Consider the following 18,278-nt stretch of genomic DNA (forward strand, 5'->3'; position numbering starts at 1 on the left):
AGTGACTGCTTTTAAGACGTCACCTTTGCCCCTTCTCCTGTTAATATAAACAGCTCTGCTGGGCTTAGTGCTAAGCCACACGTGAAAGGCAGGAGCTGGACTTGGCTGTCAGAAGCAATTTGAGATGTGCACCATTGGGAGTATTTAATAGGTAGTGGGAGCATATCCCCACTACCAACTCTGGCAACCAATATGCTGGTAATTATTCCACTGAAAATTAAATCAATTTTTCACAAGCCTTCATCTTCACAATCTTCATACATCTGCTTTGTTTTTATAATTATTTGAAATCAGTTGGTGTAGAAAATATTCAATTCATTGAAATACTCAGCATTCTTTTTCAAGATGTAAAAATTGCACTATCCCAAAACTGCACACAAGTCATGAAGTATACTTTTCTTCCATGGTCTTCCAACACAGATCATGGAAAAGATCAGGATGGGGAAAGTCTATGAAAGCTAGATCAGGGTTGAGAGATTGTAGATACAGAAGTGTGGAGAGAATATTACCGGGTAGGGGTAATATATAAAAATAACATAATAAGGTAATATACATAAGATTAAATTCTTTGAAGATGTGACAAAGCTTATTGAGGAAGGTAGAGCAGTGAATAAGGTGTATATGGATTTTAGTAAAGTGTTGGATAAGATTTCCCATGGACCATTCATTCCGAAGGTCAGGAGGCATGGTATTAAGGGAAAATTGGATGTGTGGCTTGCACATAAAAGTTGTAGATGGAGCATATTCTGCCTGAACACCAGTGGTATGCGATAGGGATCTACTGAATTGACTTTATTACATACTTACATCCTTCATATACATGAGGAGTAAAAGTCTTTATGCTACACCTCCGTCTAAATGTGCAATGTGCAATTCATAGTAATTTATAATAAATAGTATGTACAACATGACAGTCAGTATAACAGAAATACAGTTGTGTTCTGGAATCGCTGCTCTTTGTGCTTTTTATAAATGATTTGGATAGGTAGTGTAAGGGTGACTTATTAAGTTTGCAGATGACACTAACGTTAGTGGAATTGTGGGCAGTGTAGAAGGTTGTCGTAAGTTACAATGAGACAGTGAGAGAATATGGAATAGAGCTGGAAGTAGCAGATGGAGTTCAACCTGGAGATTTGTGAACTGATCCTCTTCAGAAGGTCAAATTTGAAGGTAGATCACAGAGTTAATAGCGGGATTCTTAGCAGTGTGGAAGAACACAGGGATCTTTTGGTCTGTGTCTATCCCATGCAAGCTGACAGGATGGTTAAGGTGGTATATGGTGTGTTAGCCTTCATTGACTGCAAGATAGAGTTTAAGAGCTTTGAGGTAATAATGCAGCTCTATTAAAACCCTGGTTAGATCACACTTGGACTATTTTGTTCAGTTCTGGTTGCCTCATTATAGGAAGCATGCACAAGCTATAGATAGGGTGTAGGGGAGATTTACAAGCTTGCTGCCTAGATTAGAGGGCACGCCTTGCGCGAATAGTTTGATCAAGCTAGGGCATTTTTCTTTTTTGTGATATGGAAAGTGAGTTGATAAAGGTGTGCAAGATGGTAAGAAGCAGATTGAGTGGATAGCCAGAGACGTTTATCCCAGGATAGAAATAGCTCATACCAAGGGGCATAATTTTAAGGTGATTGGAGGAATGGGAGGGATGTCAGAGGTAAGTTCATTATACAGGGAGTGGTGGGTATGTGAAATGCCCTACTAGAAGAAGAGGTAGAGGGATACATAAGGGCCATTTAAGAAACTCTTAGAGGCATTGATCGTTTGGATAGGCAGGGGCTTTTTCCCAGGGCTGAAATGGCTAACACGAGAGGACTCTTAAGGTGCTTGGGAGTAGGTACAGAAGAGATATGAGGGGTAAGTATTTTTTTTATGCAGAGAGTGGTGAGTGCATAGAATGGGCTGCCAACGACAGTTCTGGAGGCAGATATGACAGGGTCTTTTAAGAGACTCCTGGATAGGTACATGGAGAATAGAAACATAGAGGGCTATGGGTAACCCTAGGTAATTTCTAAAGTAAGTACATGTTCAGCACAGCATTGTGGGCCGAAGGGACTGTATTGTGCTGTAGGTTTTCTGTATGTTTCTATATGCACATAGATGACAGTAAAATGGATGGCTATGTGGGAGGGAAGGGTAGAGTTGACCTTAGAGTAGGTTAAAAGTTTGGTACAACATAGTGGACCAAAGGACCTGTACTGTGTTGTTGAGTTCTATGTTCAATGTAACCATGGGAAGGTCAGAGGATGAAGAATGGCCACCTACATTTAGTGATGGGATATAGCAGGAGTTCCCAGCCTGGGATCCACAGATCCAATGGTACTGGTCCATGGAAGAAAAAAAAGGTTGGGAACCCCTGCTCTAGAGGTAATTAAATCTGTAATGCTTTAGTATTCTGATGGTAGGTCATCCATTCATATTTTTCCAGACATGTTTAATTTTCTCATACATCCTTTTTTATATTTCAGAATTCCAGTATTAAAATATCCTCCTTTCAAGTTCTTTCTGATTTACTCTGCGTTGACATCAGCTGAAACCCTCAGCGTTAACTTCTGATATTTACCTCACAGTTTCTCTCTATTTTTGCTTATAATAGTCAATTTAAAAGATTCAGCTTGTTTAACAACCAAAGAATTCTACTTTAGTATTTCTTTTAAGAATTTTTAAATAGTCAAGAGCAAGAAATTGGAACACCCAACACCCGAAGTAAGAGCAAGGGTGCAGCTGTCCCTACATGTCTACAGATGCTTGATATAAGTAAATAAAAGATCTTTAATGGTTAGCTTTTTTTAAACTTGTTAATTTGTTGACTTGTCAGCTTTTCCCTCTGTACCACAATACTTCATGACGGACCATCCTTCATTTTGTCTATTTCATTCATAGAGGCAACAAGTATCTCAAGGTCTAAGCATATTTACAGATTTATAATGGATATAATACATAACCTCAGTATTAATTACAAATGGAAAGAATAAGACAATAAATAACACATCATATCAAGTAACAAACCATTTATGTTTTTGATTGAAAGCAGATTAGCCTCTGGATGATAATCCCATGAGCGGAACAACACTCACCTCGAGACTACATCTTCTCCATTCCAGCAAGTTAATCCATCAGAAGTCGCCAAGTCATTCACACAGAGCTGATCAGCCAGGCCACCGTATAAAGTTCTATATAACCGCAGACTACTAATAAACTCTCTGAAACATACAAAAAATATAGTCTCTTAAAAAAATACACAGCAACCTGGAGCATGTGTGATTCATCATATCAGCAAACATGCAATGAAAAAGCACTTTCAGCTGGAAATAAGGAAGTTGAATTGAAAAATGACTGCTGGTGAAATTGGTCAAAAGGCATTGTTGGTTTTCCTGGAACTGGTATTAAAGGCAGAATCCAATTCACAGATTTTAAATGAAATATTACAGCAATATTAATTTAACTGAGTTGCAAAATATTACTCCCAGTTTTAGTGACTATTTTGCTGTAACCTGAGACTTCAATAATCAGCATCATGCACAGAAGCACCTGCTTCTATACAGTATGATGCTGTTAATTAAAATCAGTCTGAAACAGAAATACCATTACTTGGTATTGCTGCCTTAAAGGTCACAGTGATATGATAATTTCCTGTAAATAATAAATATAGTCAGGAAAAACTGTAGCTTAAATTAACTTAAGGTAGCTTAACTTCGTTAGAGTTAAGTTATTCTAATTAAAGAAACCATAGAAAGAATTATACTACGACCTTCAAAGAAAACATGTAGGAAAATCACAGGGGTAGAGAAAATGGGGTTTTAACAGATGACAATTTTAACTTCCCTAAAATTGTGAGGGGCTGGGATGTTATTAAGAGATCTAATTAGGCAAACTTTGTTTATTGTGGCCGTACTAAAGAAGAGGTTATACTCAATGTCCTCTTAGGAAATTTGGCCGGCTAAATGACTGCTGAATTAGTTGGGGAGCATTCCAGGATCAGTGACCATAACCCTATTAGCTTTAAAAGAGATATGGGAAAAAGACAGAACTAGTCCACAAGTTAAAATCCTAAATTGGGACAAAACTAAATTTAACAGCATTAGACAGGAACTTGCAAAGTTTACTTGAGAAAGTCTGTCACCAGATAGAGATACATCTACTAAGGGGAATACTCCTAAAAAATGAAATGGGAGAGTTCAGAGCCAACGTGCTCCTGTTCAAGTAAGGGGCAAGACTGTTAGAATTAGGAAATACTGGGTGACAAGTGGTATTGAGGATCCAGTCAAGGAGACATATGTCAGAAAGAGGCAGCTAGGGTAAAACAAATCGCTTTAAGATTAATAGTGATGCAGAAGTATACTTAACAAGGAAATTAGGAGGGCAAAAATGAGGGATGAGATATCTTTGGCAAATATGCCAAGGGAGAATCTTAAAAGATTTTAGAAGCATATTCATAACAAAAGGGTAACGAGGGAGGAAACAGAAGACCATATTTTTCCCTAAAAGGACCTATATGTAAACCTTGGGAGATGGGAAAGCTTTAATGAATAATTCTCATCTTTATTTGTCATCTTCATTTATATGTATCCGCTCAGGGGATCTCCCATCCACTGCTACCAACCTTATAGTTCCCACACCCCGCACTTCCCGTTTCTACTTCCTACCCAAGATCCACAAACCTGCCTATCCAGGTAGACCCATTGTCTCAGCTTGCTCCTGCCCCACCAAACTCATTTCTGCATACCTCGACACTGTTTTATCACCCTTGTTCAATCCCTTCCTACCTATGTTCGTGACACTTTTCACGCTCTTAAACTTTTCGATGATTTTAAGTTCCCCGGCCCCCACCGCTTTATTTTCACCATGGATGTCCAGTCCCTATATACTCCCATCCCCCATCAGGAAGGTCTCAAAGCTCTCCACTTCTTTTTAGATTCCAGACCTAACCAGCTCCCCTCTACCAGCACTCTGCTCTGTCTAGCGGAATTAGTCCTTACTCTTAATAATTTCTCCTTTGGCTCCTCCCACTTCCTCCAAACTAAAGGTGTAGCCATGGGCACCCATATGGGTCCCAGCTATGCCTACCTTTTTGTTGGCTTTGTGGAACAATCTATGTTCCAAACTTATTCTGGTATCTGTCCCCCACTTTTCCTTCACTACATCGATGACTGCATTGATGCTGCTTCCTGCACGCATGCAGAACTCGTTGAATTCATTAACTTTGCCTCCAACTTTCACCTTGCCCTCAAGTTTACCTGGTCCATTTCCAACACCTCCCTCCCCTTTCTAGATCTTTCTGTCTCTATCTCTGGAGACAGCTTTCTACTGATGTCTACTATAAGCCTACTGACTCTCACAGCTATCTTGTCTATTTCTCTTCTCACCCTGTCTCTTGCAAAAATGCAATCCCCTTCTCGCAATTCCTCCGTCTCCTCCGCTACTAAGCACATCTTTCCCTCCACCCCCCGCTTTCCGCAGGGATTGCTCCCTACGTGACTCGCTTGTCCATTCGTTCTCCCCATCCCTCCCCACCGATCTCCCTCCTGGCACTTATCCTTGTAAGTGGAACAAGTGCTACACATGCCCTTACACTTCCTCCCTCACTACCATTCAGGACCTCAGACAGTACTTCCAGGTGAGGCAACACTTCACCTGTGAATCGGCTGGGGTGATATACTGCGTCCTGTGTTCCCGACGTGGCCTTCTATATATTGGTGAGACCCGACACAGACTGGGAGATTGTTTTGCTGAACACCTACGCTCTGTCCGCCAGAGAAAGCAGGATCTCCCAGTGGCCACACATTTTAATTCCACGTCCCATTCCCATTCTGATATGTCTATCCACGGCCTCCTCTACTGTAAAGATGAAGTCACACTCAGGTTGGAGGAACAACACCTTATATTCCATCTGGGTAGCCTCCAACCTGATGGCATGAACATTGACTTCTCAAACTTCTGCTAATGCCCCACATCCCCCTCGTACCCCATCCGTTATTTATCTATTTATATACACACATTATTTTTCTCTCTCTCCTTTTTCTCCCTCTGTCCCTCTCACTATACCCCTTTCCCATCCTCTAGGCTTCACTCCTCCCCCTTTTCTTTCTCCCTAGACCTCCTGTCCCATGATCCTCTCATATCCCTTTTGCCAATCATCTGTCCAGCTCTTGACTCCATCCCTCCCCCTCCTGTCTTTTCCCATCATTTTGGATCTCCCCCTCCCCCTCCCACTTTCAAATCTCTTACTAACTCTTCCTTCAGTTAGTCCTGACGAAGGGTCTCGGCCCGAAACGTCGACTGTACCTCTTCCTAGAGATGCTGCCTGGCCTGCTGCATTCACCAGCAACTTTTATATGTGTTGCTTTATATGTGAGAGATCTGTTTTCACTTTGACACGAAAGAGTCTTTTTTTGTTGATCACCGTCAAAAAAGCCAAATTAAATCCACTGCGATTCAATGTTGTAAAACAATAGAACATGAAAACTTCCAAGGGGGGTGAACACCTTTTATAGGCACTGTAAATGTACTTTGATAATACATTTACTTTGAACTTGAAGATTTGAGAAGCAAAGAAGAAATTATTGGGGCCCCGGCAGAAATTTTTGTAATTGTATAAACTGCAGGTGAAGGAACAGAAGACCGAAGGATAGCTAATGTTGTGCCTTTATTTAAGGGCTGCAAGGATAAGCCAAGCAAGTATCAGCAGTGAAAATTTTACTGAGAAAGAAGGATATATGCATCTGTAAAGACAAGGACTGATTAGCGATAAAGGCAATGGCATTGTGCATGGGATATCATCCCTCATGAATTTGACTGGGATTCTTTGAAGAGTTGACCATGGACTAATGAAGGCAAGGCAGTAAACTTCGACTATGTGGACGTTAGCAAGGCCCTTGACAAGGTCTCACATTGTAGATTGGCCTGGAATATTAAATCACATGGGTTCCAGGGTGAGCTAAATGAAAATAATTATTGGATAGAAAATTGTATTAATAGGAGACAGAGAATAGTCGTTAAGTACTATTATTCAGACTGGGGGCCTATAGGGATCAATGCTGGGGTTCCTGTTGTTTCCATACATTTCACATCATACAAGACCTGACTCTGATATATATTAATGATTTGGGTAAGAAAAATTTTTGATACAATTGGCAAGTTTGAAAATTACGCACAAGTTGATGTTATAGCAGACAGTAAAGATGGTAGTCTAAGCTTACAATATCTAAACCAACTGGGAAATTTGTATATGGAATGACAGATGGAACTTATCTCAGACAAATGTAAGTATTGCATTTCGTTTGGCATTGCTGAGTTGGGCCAATGTGCCTGTTGCTATGCTGTCTAACTCTGTCTGTAAAGTTCCACACACTTCTCGAACAAATGCTAGCTGTTCTGAGTTTGTCATACTGTATATTGCTGGTAAAGCATTAAAAAAATCTTCAAATCTCAATGAATCTGTTTGGTCTTGGCAAACCCAAGCATGCATTTTAAATTGAGTATCTTGTAATTGTATGGATGTATACTAATCTCAAGAGGTAGTCTACCCATTTACTTTGTGTTACAATTTTACACTCATCAGTGTAATTAATCTCATCACTCTCTTCAGTATTTACTTTGGAAGTATTTCAATGCTTTTACCTTATACATTTTTGTAAACTATCTCAGTCAACATCCTTCTCAGAGCTTTCTTAGAAAACAATCAACCAAATGTTTTCTGTACTGTACAATTTTTTCAACTTACATTTAATAACAACTACTTTTTACATTCTTTCACCAAATGATCATTTCTAAAATGTCCTTTTACAGTCAATCAGCCATCTTCAGATACTTTGAAGGTCATGCCTTAAGTGTTCTCTTTGGCTACCATTTGGTTACAGGGAAAGAAATCTCATAGCCTGTCAAAGTTTGAAATGTTCTTCCCAAAAGTAAAGCAGCACGGACACAATTCTGGGCAGGCACTTTTTCCCATTCTATCTACCACTTTTATTCTTTTTAATAATGATATCAGGCATTTTGGTCATTATTTACCTTGAGTTAGTAGTGATTTTGTCTTTGCTTATCAATAAAAAGTCCTAGCACCTCCCATTCACATTAGTTCCTGTTATCCATTTTCCTTCCTCAGCACTGCCTTTCTTCTTACCTCATAGGCATCATCTCTCTATTTGTCCATCACCTGCTTGATATTCCTGTGATTTATTTTACGCTATCAATAGCAATCCATAGACCCTAATCTAATTTCCATCCCCTCAAGCCCATTTTGAGCTGAAGGCCACACTTGGAAATGAATCTGCACATCAACATACAACCTACTACATTTAAGTATATAAAAACACAGTTATAATTATTTTGTTATTCTAAAGTAGAATGACCAGTTTTATCAATTGTTATCTAACAAGGATAAATATCTGAATATTGTGGGCAAACTTCACAATCTTAAAATTAGATCAAATATTGGGATAACATTGACAAAACCTATGGATTGACAATTAAAAGATAGTTTTTAATGTGAAAGAGAAGAATGCATTCACAGTCCTTCAACAACTGACAGAGGTACGAGAATTAAATTCAAAAGCAGATATTGTTGAGATGCAATACATCTCTGAAAATGAAGTTTTAAGTGTTTGTATTCCACGTTATCATTGATAAATTGAAAGTAGCGGAGATAGGTTAGATAAATGTAGAGTTTCAGAATGCAGTGCTTTGGCAATAGCCAGCCAGCAGAATTTGAATTGGATGTCAAAGTCTGTGTACATTTATGTAAAAGGAAAGTGTCCTAACTGCTGAAAAGAATTTGGCTTAAATTGTGCAGAAAATTAACCTCATTTTACTTGATACCTGGAATTTTTATCCAATTATATGCCATAATTTTTCTTGCTCAATCCTTCTCCAATATGCATGGCTTTATTAAAGGAATTTTCAGCTGGCAGCTATAAATAATGGGATGAATCAGGTACAAGGCTCTTAGCTGTCTACGTCTATAGTAATTCTATGGTGTTCTAATACTGTACTGCGGAGTATTATATAACTCACATGGATTAGGAGCATCAAGAAATATGATTGGCTATTGTGGCAGTCAAATGTCAACTGAATCCAAGACAAGGTACGGTACATATAATATTGCATCAGTCAACAACACCCATCGTTTCTCAAGTGACCACATCAAAGCAACTACTGCTAATATACAAGAGCCACAACATTTCCCTTTAAAAGAATACAGTACAAATAAATTAACTTATTTGCATTAAGAGATTAGTTACACTAGTAAATCAATACATCATTCATGGAGTGCAAGTCCAGTTGCATACATACACAACTACAAATCTAAATGTATTGCTTTGTTACTTCTCTGGCACTTACCACACACCCACCTGGGACACTGATAATGCCACAGGACCATTTTCCTTAATCTCTTTAAATCTGTTTCTCTATTTCAGTCTGGCTTGCTTCCAGTTCTATAGAGGCCACTCTCTCATGAACTTCCTTTAACTTGTATACCTGATCAGTTTCTCATCTACCAACATCCCTGTCCTATCCATTGTGTGACTGATTATCAGTCTATCATGTGATATCACGTGATCGGTCAATTTTGCAGCTAGTCCATCTATCACTTAAAGTTTGACCTACTGATCCTGTGCATGTGAACGTGTTAATAGTTTCTGGGTGACTATGAGTCAAGCAGACCTATGCAACAGCACTGTACATGATAAATGTTCTATTCTAAGCTTTGGGTTTTTTCCTTAATTTTAAGTGGCGACGAGAATGGGATCTGTGACACAGTCTTTTGGAATACATGCTCACATTTGAACAATGAGTATAATTAGGAAAGTTGAGGAATACTGTAATTAACAATACCACTGGAATGCTTACGTCAAACATTTAGACTGCATTTTTTTCACTGCAAATGACATCACTGATTCCAATTTTTAAAAAGCCAGCATCTTGCTCAGTGTATGCAGTCCAAAAATTTATAACTTTGTTCTAAGCATAGTGAGTCTCAATTTGTCCTCTTTGAAATCTTACAGAGAGCTTGTGGGATTAATCGGGTCTCATCATAATCCTAAACCTTTTGATTCAACACTTGTATTCAGTTAGAAAGCATATCAGTAGCAATGTTTGTTGTTGAATTAAGATAACTGACTGAATTTTGTGATTTTGGCACTGTTCGAGAAGACACGATATGCGATCGCTAGGTCATCGGCGTGCATGACGTTTGCATTCAATATCTCCTGTTGGCAGAATCAGAGCTCACACTTACGTCAGTCTTTGATATTACAAATGGCATGGAAGTGGCAGATAGGAATGCAGTTTTGTTGCAACAGTGCAAAATATATCACATACAACTGCCACAGATTATACTAATATTAACAAAGTGTCCCTAGCTAAGGGAAAAGGGAATTATACTCTGGGTTCCCAATATTACTACTGTGGTGAATTTTCCCCGAAGGCCACTGACTGTTGACACCAAGATTCCATCTGCCATACTTGCCAGAAGAAAAAAAAATTACTGATCTCAGCCTCCATCCTGACCAGATTGTTCCACAGCAGCACAGTACGTGGTTATTGATCCAGACGGGTTCGTAAAGCACTCAGATGGTCCAGGCCAGGTCCCCATCTACGGATGGCTTTAAAGATTAATGCAGAGCAATTTCCCTTGAACTTCTCACTGGATGTCCCATTACTCTGTGCAGTGAAAAGACATGGGTAGATATGTTTGGCCCTGCCTCTTTAAAGACACTTACACCACTGCATTACAGACCGAGGACTTACATGGGGGAGCAGTTAGAGCTACTTGCTTGTGGCAGGGGTCTTCTTGAGCATGGAAATCTATTGCACCGATTACCAATGCATGTCACTAAGGGAGAAGGGGTGAACTTACTCAGGAGCCATTGGCTACAGCAAGTGCCTGCCCTAGGTGTATCAGATGAAAACCGACATGTCGGGTCGATAGCTTACTCAAGCAGTATAAACTTTGCTTCAGCAATCCTGATGAAGGTCAGCTCAAGGGTACTAAGGTACATCTTCCACAATCAGGCACAGCCAAACAGAAGTTCTTCACGGCACGTTCCCTGCCTTACATGCTTCGCCCCAAAGTTGAGGTGGAGCTTATGCGCTTACAAGAAAACAGGATCATTGAAACTTTGAGATTTTCACACTGGCCAACCCCTATTATGCCACTAGTCAAGAGTGACGGGAGCATAAGAATATGTGGAGATTACAATGTCACAGTGAATTCATGCCTACCCACCAAGATGTACCTGATTCTAACGATAAAAGACATCTACACAACATTAGGAGGCAGAAAATTCCTCACTAAACTTGACCAACAGCTGAAGCTAGAACAGTCTAAGAGCCTCACTACTATTGCAACCCACAAAGGCTTGTTACAGTATACAAGGCTCCCATTCAGCATAGATTCATCTCCTGCAATATTCCAACACACCATCAAATCCTGCATTAAAGACTTGCCCAATGCAATAGCTTTACTTAAATGATGTTCTCATTGTCGGGTCGACACTAGAGGAGCACCTGAATAATCTTGATAAAACCTTCTCCTGACTGATGCAACTTGGTCTATGACTAAAGCATGAGAAATGCATCCTTCTGGCAGATCATGTAGAATACCTGGGTTTTTACTTGGATTGCAAAGGTATACATCCAATCAAAAAGAAGCTTTGCCCCATTCTTGAAGCCCCTGCACCAAGGAATATACATGAACTTTACTCCTCTTCGGGCATGTTCCATCATTATGCCAGATTTTTGCCTCACACAGCCATGCTCCTTGCTCCGCTTAATGATTAATTGAGGAAAGATATGAGGTGGTGTTGGAAGCAGGAAGGGGAATCTGCTTTTCAGAGATCCAAACAAATGCTGACTCAATCCCAAGCATTAATGCACTTCAGACCCGGGGCACCAATAGTTTTGTACTGTGATTTTGGTGCAGTGCTAAACGAGAAGGATACGGATGGTGATGAAAAGCCTGTCGTTTTCGTGTCACGCACCTTAGCCCAGCTGAGCAAAAGTATGCACAGTTGGACAAGGAAACTTTAGCAGTTGTTTTTGGGGTCATGCATTTCACCATTCCCTGTCCGGCCACCGTTTCGAGATTCACACAGACCATTGGTGGGATTGTTTGGTGAGAGCAAAGCAGTGCTGCAGACAGTGTCACCAAGATGCAACGGTGGGCCCTTTACCTGTCTGCGCATCTGTACACAATATCTTATGTTTTCGGTAGAAACAACTACACTGCAGGTGCCTTCTGATACATGAGTATCCTTATGAGTCAGAACTTCCAGACGAACTGGTACTACGGGTAGACTGGGTCAAAGCATCTCCGATGACTGCCTCTCAGGTAAAAAGATAACCTGAGTGAGATATAACATTGGTACAAGTGAAAAGGTACATAGAAAATGTATGGCCAACTAGTATCCCCGAAACTGCACTACCCTATGCCTGACGTCAACACAAGCTTAGTATCTACAACGGTTGTTGTACTGTGAGGAAGTCGTACTGGAATTCCTACACAACTACGGTCCCCTATTCTGGAACAGTTACATTGTGCATGTCCAAGAATATCACCTATGAAGGCGCTAGCCTGTAATTACGTTTGGTGGCCAATAATTGATGAAGGAATTGAGCACATTGTTTCTGCATGTGACCCATGACAATAGTCTCCACCTTTAAGTGCTCCCGTACCAATAGTTCCAAGCTGTAGGCCAACAGAATAGTCGAGACGTTTATACCTAGACTACGCAGGTCCATTGGACAGTCATACACCACTGGTAGTCATTGATGCACATTCTAAATGGATCTAGGCCAAAGAGGTGAAGACTTCAACCAGCTGGACAATGATAAGCATTTTACACACACTATTTTGTATGCATGGAATCCCCAATACTGTGATCTGTGATAATGGTCCTGCATTGAAAAGTGAGAAATTCAAACTATTTCTGCGAGACAGTGGAGCTTGATTGCAACAGATACCCCCTTATCACCCATCATCAAACTGTATGGCTGAAAGAGCTGTTCAGACTGTCAAGCAAGGGATACAAAAGTTGATGGGGACATACACACCAGGATCAACTGGTTTTTGTTCTGGTACCGAATAACCTCACAAACTACCACAGGTTTCTCTCCATTTGGGCTACTGATGGGCCGCAGGCTGTGTTCCTGATTGGATTTATTGCGCCCAGAGTCGGAAGACCGAGTAAGAGACAGACAAAGGATAATGAAAGTGCCAGACGTACATTTCAAATACAGAACATCAGAACTTTGAGGTGGAAGACTCAGTTTAGGTTCGCCACAATCCTAAGATGAAAGGAGAAGTCGTGGTGAAAGAGGGCCAACAAGCTATTTCAGCTCTTGCAGTTGGTAGTGTATGCCACCAACATCTAGACCACATCAGGGGATGGCCAAGTGAAACACTGATTCCAGAACAAGCTGGTGAACAAGATGGGTTAGCACCACAACCTACTGAAGCAGACTCCCCAGCTGAAAGCATTGAGTCCAGACCAACACTCCATTCTGGGGCTTCTGGATTGTGCGGATCAGAACAGACCAGAAAACCACTGGAATATTATCGGGCTGGTTCCACATACAAACTTGCGGGTGGAGAGATGTGACTACTTATTGATCTGTCATGTAACATCATGGCTTTGGTCGGTTTTGCAGGCTTGTCTATCTATCAATTAAAATTTGACCTACTAATTCTTTATGTGTGAATGGGTTCATGTTTTCCAGGTGGCTATGAGTCAAGCAGACCTAGCCAGAGGCACCGGACATGGTAAACATTCTGTCCCAACCACTGGATTTTTCCTTAATTCTAACAATCCCTACAGAAACACTTACTTCTTTGGACCGTTTTGTAGAAACCTGGATATATTTATACATTCCTTTCCTCTTTTCTGCATTGTGGAATGCACCTACTGTACTACATTTTTTTTGTTCCTGAACTTGCATCTGCTCACAGCTTCTCCTTACACAGACTATTGTCTCTGCTTGTCCTTTAGAGCTCTTTCCTCAGCCCCCTTTCTACCCCAGACAACTTTAAAATGCTACCCTCAGCGGTATTTTTAAATTCAGCACAGCCTTCTCACTGCTCACATCATTGGTGCAAATACCAATTTGGATGTACTTTTCCATGTCTCCATTGACATCCACTGTATTCAAGGGAGTTCCCTGGCAGTTACACCACATAATTAGTTTCATTGCATGTGAGATATGTGTTGTCTGTAGCTCCTAGTATGTGATATTTGGCCTAATTTCAAAAGTTACACAGTAGAAAAAATCATATTTTATTCTAATTACGGTCAACGTCTATTCTGAATGGACAGACTAAAGCTATGTTATTTCCTTAACGTTGCTATCTGATCACCTGCCTTTTGAAACTGAGTGACCAGAGGATCTCCCACTTCTAGATATATATATAGGTAGTCAGATTCTCACTGAAGTTGTCCTTTGCTCTCATGTAATGAGTTGCTAATGAAGACAGTCAACAACATCGTTACTGTCCAATGGTCACACGTTTGCACCCTGATCTGTCTTGACTCTTTCACATTACTCACTGGCAAACCCACTTCTCCTTTCAAAACCGAAGTCTGGAGTTGTTAACAAAATGACTTGCGCTTGCTCAGCAGTTAACTTCTGCTCTAAACTGTCTGTGAAACCTTGGTCAATATCATTTTCAGAATTAATGCAATTACTGTATTCATTGCCTTCCCGGGCATTTGATTATGTGTAGCAGGTTTCTGGTTTTCAAATATTTCAGATGATGTGAAGTTGAAGGGTTTTAATTATTTATCCTTGATGACTTATCAAAGGAAAGTTAATGCGAGGGAGTAAAATAGTTTTCATATGCAACTAAGCCCATTTTCACTAATTATCTCATAATTACTTGGGTTATGCTTGTCTACTTGCACAGTTTGTCTGTGTCCCCTTCAGGCCTTTATAAATCCCCTCCTTCCTCACAATTCCACCTCATTTTGTATCATCAACAAACTTTGAAGTATATTTTGTTCCCTCTGTCAAATCATAGAGACAGAGCATGTAAAAAGGCACTTCAGTCCAGAGAGTACAGGCTGACCATCATACACCAATTCCACTTTATTCTGCCCTCACTCCCATTAACTATTCTGAGATTCAACAACTCAGCCACATATAGCAGCCAATTAATCTACCAACCCACATCTTTGGAGGACTGGGGGAAACTAGAGCACCAGAAAATAAAGCATATAGTCACAAGAAGAATGGGCAAAATCCACCTGGCACCAGACACCAGGATTGACAAGGGTTACTTGAGCAACAGCAATGTCATGCTCCAAGTTGTTAAGGTAGTTTGTGAACAGCTGATGCCCAAAGGACCATCCCTGCAATACTACACTATTCACAGACTGTCAATCACAGAATAGATTCCTGGTTTTCTCCCCACGGCTTGCCTTCTGTTTAATAACCAGTTCTCATAGACAATAGAAAACAGAAGGAGTTGGTCCTTTGGGTATGCTCCACATTCAACATAAGCATAGATAAGTAGAGTTCCTACCTTCCCCATGTCCCTTGATTACTTTAGCATTAAGAAATATATTTACTTTGTCCTTGAAAATATTTAATGACTTACACCACACTCCCCTACATCCTTCTACCCTGCCTTCTGTGTGAAAGAGGTCCATGATTTCACCACTGGGTGAATTCCTGATTTCAGTCTATTTTGTGAATGAAACACAGGTTTCAGACTCTCCAGCCATCAGGAACATCCTCCTTGCACAAAGTTTCTCTAGCCCTGGTTGAATGTTAGATTTCCACAAAATCCCCACTCATTCTTTTAAGATTTATTGAATATTATTTTAATCAACCCATGCATCAATCTGTCTATCCCCAGAGAGCAGTCTGCTAAATCAGTGGTCCCCAACCACCGGGCCGTGAGGAAACGATATGATTTGGCGATATGAAACGATATGAGTCAGCTGCACCTTTCCTCATTCTGTCACGCCCACTGTTAAACTTGAACACCACCGCACCACCGCACCGCCGCCCCCCCCCCCCCGGGTAAGCCGGTTTGCAAGAATATCATCAATATTAAACCAGTCCGCAGTGCGCAAAAAGTTGGGGATCCCTGTACTAAACCATTATTGCATACTCTCCATGGAAAGAACATCCTTTCTCAGAAATATAGATCTAAACTGTGCACACAACTCAAAGTCTTTCAAGCTCTTTATAGCTATATCAGAGCATTTGGGTTCCAGTCCTCAAATCATTTTAAAATCAAGGCCATTTGCATCCATAATTCTTACTGCACTGTGTGTTTGCTTTCAGTGATTCCAACATACAAGGGCACCCCAATCTTATTACATCTCTTCTTTTCCCAATCTGTCATTATTCAGATAATAGATTGGACTTCTGGTTTAAGATGTCTCTAGCGAAACTCAGCGATAATTTGCTGGTGGCCAATCAAACAAAGGTAACAACTAAATACTTTCTTTTTCTGGTAAACTATCACCATAAACAAGAGCATGTAACTTTTCATTGGACTTGGTGGTGAGTTGATGCAGCAGAACTGAGGGGAAGCAACAGGCCCATCACCGAGGTGAGGAGAGACCTGAAGTTCAATCAATTTAAGCGCTGGGCCGAATTGGAAAAGTCCAGTACAGGCTGAGTTGAGGTAGCGGTGTCCAGGCCCTAGAGTGTAATCAAAGCAACAAAACCTGATGTTTCAAAGACAATTTAAGTGCTGGGCTAGATTGAAAAGGTCAGGGTGTCGAGGCGAGAGACGGACAGGTTTAGCTTCCAGCTCCGCAATGTTCATTCAGCTCTGCTCTGTGCTTTGTATCTGTGGGGGTCTCTCTGTCGTGGACTTCAGTTTTGAACACTATTTGCTTGCTTTTATTGTTTGCACAATTTGTTTTTTTTCACTGCACATTGGGTGTTTGTCAGTCCTCTTTTTTTAAAATGGGTTCTTTTGTGTTTATTTGTTTTGTGGCTTCCTGTAAGGAGATGTATCTCGAAGTTCTGTAATGTATACATACTTTGGTCCTAAAAGTTCCAAGTACATTTATTATCAAAGTGGATAATGTCATGTTTCCCTATGCTAAACTGCATCTGCCATGCACTTACCTTCTCACCCAACTAGTCAAAATCATTTGAAAGCCTCTTTGCATTCACTTCACACAGTTCCCCATTTTTGTGTTGTGTGTTCAGTAATATAACACTTGGTTAAGACATACTACAGGAACAAAATTAGGCCACTCCGCCCATCAAATCTGCTCTACCATTCTATCATGGCTGATTTATTTATCCCTCTAAGCCCATTCTCCTGCCTTCTCCCCGTAAACTTTGACGCCCTGACTAATCGAGAACCTATCAACCTTCACCTTAAGGACACCCTATCACTCGGTCTACACGGCTGTATGTGGCAATGAATTCCACAAATTCACCACCTCCAGCTAAACTAAATAAATTTTTCCTCATCTCACTTCAAAATGGAGGTCCCTCTATTTTGAGGCTGTACCCTAGACTCCCCCAGCAAAGGAAGCATCCTTTTCATATCCATTCGATCTAAACCTTTCAATATTTGACAGGTTTCAATAAGATCCGCCCTCATTCTTCTAAACTCCGGCACATACAAGACCAGAGGCATCAAACACTCCTCATATGTTAACTCTTTCATTACTGGGATCATTCTTGTAAACCTCCTCTGGATCCTCTCCTGTGCCAACACATCTTTTCTTCGATAAGGGGCTAAATCTGTTCATAATACTCCAAGTACAGTCTGACCAATTCCTTATAAAGCCTCAGCATTATATCCTTGCTTTTATGTTCTAGTCCTCTCAAAATAAATGCTAACATTACACTTGCCTTCCTTACCACAGATTCAACCTGCAAGTTAAATTTTAGGAAATCCTGCATAAAAACTCCTAAATCCCGTTGCACCTCCAATTTTTGAATTAGCTTCCCATTTAAGAAATAGTCCAAGTCTTTATTCTTTCTACCGAAGCACATGACCACACACTTCCCTACACTATATTCCATCTGACGTTTTTTTGCCCATTCTCCCAATCCGTCTAAGTCCTTTTGCTGACACCCTGCTTCCTCAAAATTACCTGCTCCTCCACCTACCTTCACATGGTCCGCAAGATCACAAAGCCATCAATTCTTTCAGCCAAATCATTGACATACAATGTGAAAAGTCAACCAATCTTCTATCAATGCCAGTATGTTTCCTATAAAATCGTTAGTTTTTATCTTGTTAAGCAGCCTCATGTGTGGCACCTTGTCAAGGGCCTTCTGAAAATCCAAAT

At 40.5% G+C, this 18,278-nt stretch overlaps 1 protein-coding gene across 1 annotated transcript in view; it reads right to left on the reverse strand.

Annotated features, from left to right (window-relative positions):
• The window catches only part of LOC140198402 (glypican-5-like), a 952,742-nt gene that overhangs the window by 791,578 nt on the left and 142,886 nt on the right, over window positions 1–18,278 (reverse strand). The window contains exon 5 of the mRNA XM_072259495.1: window positions 3,087–3,212. Within this exon, the coding sequence (XP_072115596.1) occupies window positions 3,087–3,212 (126 nt within the window). The remainder of the gene's footprint in view (window positions 1–3,086; window positions 3,213–18,278) is intronic.

The sequence above is a fragment of the Mobula birostris genome, chromosome 5 (assembly GCF_030028105.1).
Source record: "Mobula birostris isolate sMobBir1 chromosome 5, sMobBir1.hap1, whole genome shotgun sequence".
Classification (NCBI taxonomy): Eukaryota; Metazoa; Chordata; class Chondrichthyes; order Myliobatiformes; family Myliobatidae; genus Mobula; species Mobula birostris.